At 43.7% G+C, this 4,658-nt stretch overlaps 1 protein-coding gene across 1 annotated transcript in view; it reads right to left on the reverse strand.

The window, feature by feature from the left end:
* The window catches only part of RAPGEF1 (Rap guanine nucleotide exchange factor 1), a 68,615-nt gene extending 66,148 nt beyond the window's left edge, over window positions 1-2,467 (reverse strand). The window contains exon 1 of the mRNA XM_019540831.1: window positions 2,307-2,467. Coding sequence (XP_019396376.1) covers window positions 2,307-2,414 — 108 coding nt within the window. The 5' untranslated portion in view covers window positions 2,415-2,467. The remainder of the gene's footprint in view (window positions 1-2,306) is intronic.
* Window positions 2,468-4,658: the final 2,191 nt, after the last annotated feature.

Below are 4,658 nucleotides of genomic sequence, written 5' to 3' on the forward strand. Positions count from 1 at the left end.
GATGCGGGCCCCCGGGAAGCAGCAGACTTCCCGGGCTAAGGGGTCAGGGTGACAGATTGCCCCCTCACTCCCCCTCAGGATGGAGTCTCCTAATTTCAGTAGGTCGTAAGCTGTTTGCCATCAGATACCAGTTAAAAAGAAACACTACGGCACTCTCAGCATGCATGCTAGTGATTCTGTCAATAAAAATAGTGTAAATTCCTCCCCAATAAATAGCATATGGACAACAGGAAGATGCACTCTATTAGTGCACTGAGTTGGTCCCTATGTATTAAGTTTACATGTCATCCTATAATCGCCTTAAAATTAATATGACCTCTTCCAAGAGAATTTTTAATAAAAACAACAGCCTGTGCTCTGTTGTTAGGCATGTTTTGCTCCCTAGATTTTGGATGCTTGTACACTAAAACTTAATATTCTATTAGAGCTCTCTCTGTTAGCTTCTATTCCCTCTGCTTCATTTGCCAAGAAAAAGACTCAGCTGAAGTAAAAAGAAGAAACAAAATTTTTGGACTTTTCTCCAAATACTGCTTTAACAGGCCCCTCAAATTCAAAGTTGCACCCCAGAATTCAGTGTCAAAGCCCCAACCTTAGCAGACTGGTCGCATCAGCACAAGGAAAGCCCTCATTGAAATGGAAGCCGAGTACAGCGATTCACTGCTGCCAACTGCATTTCTTCCCCACTGAAACGTGGTAGGTTACTGCTTTAGAAAACAGCGGTGTAGGTTGTAGCCGTGTTGGTCTAAGGACATAGGCAGACAAGGTGCTTTGGGTGAATCTGATATCTTTTATTAGACCAACTTAAATAGTTGGAAAACAATTATTAAGCAAGCTTTTGGGTTCAAAAACCCAAAGAGCACACACCAACTGCTGAAACTTCCTTAGCCTGACGAAGGATTTTTGAACCCAAAAGCTCACTTAATAATTGTTTTCCAACTATTTAAGTTGGTCTAATAAAAGATACCAGATTCACCCAAAGAACCTTGTCTGCTTTAGAAAACAGCATTTGGATTTGATTCTTCTGCACTGCTGTGTTAGAGGTTTCTTTAATATCTATGATTTGGGTTGATTTACAAGTTCTGGGCTCTATACCGCCACACTTGTATGTCATTTAGTCGTCGTCCCAGGAAGGAAGCTCTTGAGGATAGCTGTAAAGAAGCTGCCTTCTCGGTGGTTCACCTCTCTCAACAAGACCACTTACAGGTCAGACTCAGGAACCCATGTTTTTTTTCCTTTGCTCTCTGAAAGAAAGTTCTTTTCCAACCCTGCAAGGAGCATGAAGATCCTTCTAATTTTCTATCATTCACAATTCAACCCCACAGTGATGGGCACGACTCCCTTTTGGGGCCAACATGAATGCTCTATAGCTGTATCAAGTACCCCTCTTCCTAAGACACAGGCACATAGTCTCCATTGCAAAACCCAGGCTAGGATTTGAATGCCAGAGTCTTCCACACCGTGCTACCAGGAGGCCTCCAAGTTGAGCAACAGGCCATAATACAAAGGGTAGAATTACTTAATATTATTTTCATACTGCACGAGTCCACTCAGCAATCCTCACTAGGAGTAAGCTACATGAGTTTGTATGGTTATTGTGGTACTTTGGATTGACCCCTAAAATCAACTACAGGGAGAAGAGAGTTTGCAGGTTACCACAAGAAACCTCAGTTGTTGGCTGAAAACTGGAAATCTAAACCTTGTTAGAGGTAAGTGTTTCCGTTTGCCTAATCAGGTCAGAAGAGGGGTGGAGATACAGGGGCAAAAATTTATGTTTTAAGAGAAGCAAACTAAAGTCTCATAGGGCTTGAAATAAAAAATAAATAAAAGAAAAAGATTGGACTTGAGGAAGGGTGTGCAGAAAGTCAGCAGCTGTTTGAATACTTGTTTGACTCTCCCTGGTGAGGTCATCAGAGACTGAGCACATCTTTGGACCAGTTCCCCAAAACCAAGCACAGATTTGGAAGTTGTAAGCATAACCCTTGGGCGTATGTGTGGGGAGGGGTTGTCAAGCCCAAATGTCACATTCCATCCTGAGTCGCTTAAAGGCTCATAGAAGGAGCACTCAGGCTCTCAAAAAGGAAAAAGTTACATGCATTGACTGATCCTGCTTCCTGTAACTTATGCTAAATGATCCCCTGTGAGGGTTCTTCTGGGGCACATCTCTGAAGAGCCCTTGCACATCTCTTTGGAGGAAACAGCTCCACACACACTACCAACCAAGCCAGTTTCAAAAGACAATCCAGACTACCCAAGCAGGCAGGAAGTTGGCAAGACTGCAGCCAAGAACATGCCACTCATCTGCTTACTTTGTTCACGGTCTTCTCTGGCGTTTTCACCGGTGGCTCAGCCTGTTTGCCTTTCTTTGACGGCGTCCGCTTTATTTTTGGTGAATGAAACTTGTCCATCAGCTTCATGGTGAATGAAGAGAGATGAGAGCGCTGAGAATCTGAAAAGAAGCATAGAGATGAATTATGAGATGGGGGTATATTTGCCTGGGGCGGGCTAGTGGCGCTATCAACCTATCTATGGGGGCAGACTCCAAAACACAGAGTAGGCCTGGTAAATGTACGGGGTAGGGACAGGACCAGAACACGTGAAAGCCAGTCATCACTCACCACCCCTTCTCATCCCACACACAGCTATTGTGAAAGGCAGACAGATGAGCAATGGGGCTGCTCTTCTTCCATTATTTAATGAACCAGGTAGTGATATTGCCTCCAATTATTTCCTATATAGTACTTTTCCTCAGTAGGTCTCAGAGAGGTAAATCATTATCCCTATTTGGCAGACAGGGCAACTGAGCCTGAGAAACCACCTGACTTGCCTGCAATCACCCAGTAGGCTCACGACAGAGTGACGAATAGTGCTGTGGTCTCCTGAGTGCCAGGCTGATACTGAACTCACCAGGAAACACAGTCTTTAGTGCTTTTTGGTATGACGAGTCTGACCCAAGTTGTTTCGACGCTGACACTGGGTCTCAGCTCAAAAAGAACCATGAGAAGGCAAGTCTGCTTCCATATCGGTCACTCTTACAGAAGTTTGATTAGAGAACTGAGTAAAGCAATATCCTCATAGAAGAACACACTTCTGTTCGGGGAAAGCAAATCAAGTGTTTTTGAGCTTTGTGAGCATCTGAAAAAGGAAGACTTCCAAAGGTCTACAGTCCTGTTCCTTACAGATTTGCTGTTGGGATATTTTTTTACTGTTCAGCTCTGAAGCTAAATAAAACTGCCGAACAGTGAGCAAGCTGGAGGGTATTTTAAGCAAAATGCATTTTAAGAGGCAAGCTGGTGACCAAGAAAACTGCGCTGGCAGGCAGTGGACTTGCCCTCAGGATCACTGTTGGTAGAAGCAAACGCCTCCCCTTAACCTTCCCTCATGCTGGGAATGGACTGCCCGAGTAAGAGAGAGACGTTCCCACGTAGGTGCTGCTGCAGGTTGACTTCAAATAAGCAGATTTGACTCAGCAGACTCTACCACTCGGCAGCTAAATATCACAAAGCCACGTTAACGCTGCTCCACGTTCACCAAGTGCTAACCACAGTGTGGGGGAAGGAGCCTCCCACGCTTTCTTCCTTACATTCATTACTAGCCCTGTTGACTAAATCACATCAAACTCCCTCCTCGTCATGCCACCTTCACTAGAGGCAGCTACACCAAATAAAAAGATACTTTAGGTTAAATTTTTACAGGCCTTAAGCTCTGTGGTCACTGGTTATATCTGGGCAAGAGAAGAAATCGCATTCCTAGCAGCTACCTTCGATCAGTATTTAATCCGAACACAAACGTCTTGCTCCACAAAATGTGGAAAGGCCACTGTCGGGCTGAAAATAGCGGTGGCTGTATAAAAATAAGCTTTTACTAAGCCTGAGATCAAGAGCAACACCTCAAAATCTTACAGCAGAAACAGACTGGAGCACACACGCGCGTGCACTTTCTCTAGCATTTGTCAGCGAAGTGTTATAGGTGAGCCTGTAACTGCTAATGACCAAACGCAGAGAAGGGAACAACACACCCAGTAAACCTGGTTAGTCGATGCCTCTTTTTGCAAGCTAATAAAGTCACAAGGAAAAAAAAAGCCAGCATAAAGAGTGAAAAGGAAACTTTGGTACTGAAATATGCAGATTTGGTTTTTAAAAACAGGATCCAAAATCAGGTGCTGAACTTTATTTACTGCAGTATGAAAGCAAAGACACTACTGTAGGCACTTAAATCCAGATGCAAGCACTTGAATAAAAGTGGACTGTCAAACTCAGTAAGCACGTCCAGCTCCCATTCATTTCACCAAGTGGTCAGTGCCTCCAAAAATCAAGTCCCTGTTATCAAGCACCTAATCCTTAGAAGGCCAAATCTGACATTTTGGGGTTTTAGATACTAATGTAGGTAGGAAAAGTTAAAACAGAAGATTTTTTTAAACACTTCCATGGACCCATTTTATGGCACAGGAGGCATCTTTCAACTTCCTCCCTCTCTTTCCATATACCAGTAAGCTTGATCAACACTGGAAGTAAAGAAGAAAAAAACAATTGCCAATACACAGCAGTGCGAGCACAAGAAATGTAACTGATTGAATCAAATCCATGTTCAGGTTTCAAGAAAAGGCAGTAAGACGACAGCGCCCTTCAGCCGAGACTCATGCACTAAGCTTATTAACAGAA

This window comes from Crocodylus porosus, unplaced genomic scaffold (assembly GCF_001723895.1).
Source record: "Crocodylus porosus isolate Cpor-Errol unplaced genomic scaffold, CroPor_comp1, whole genome shotgun sequence".
NCBI classification, from domain to species: Eukaryota; Metazoa; Chordata; order Crocodylia; family Crocodylidae; genus Crocodylus; species Crocodylus porosus.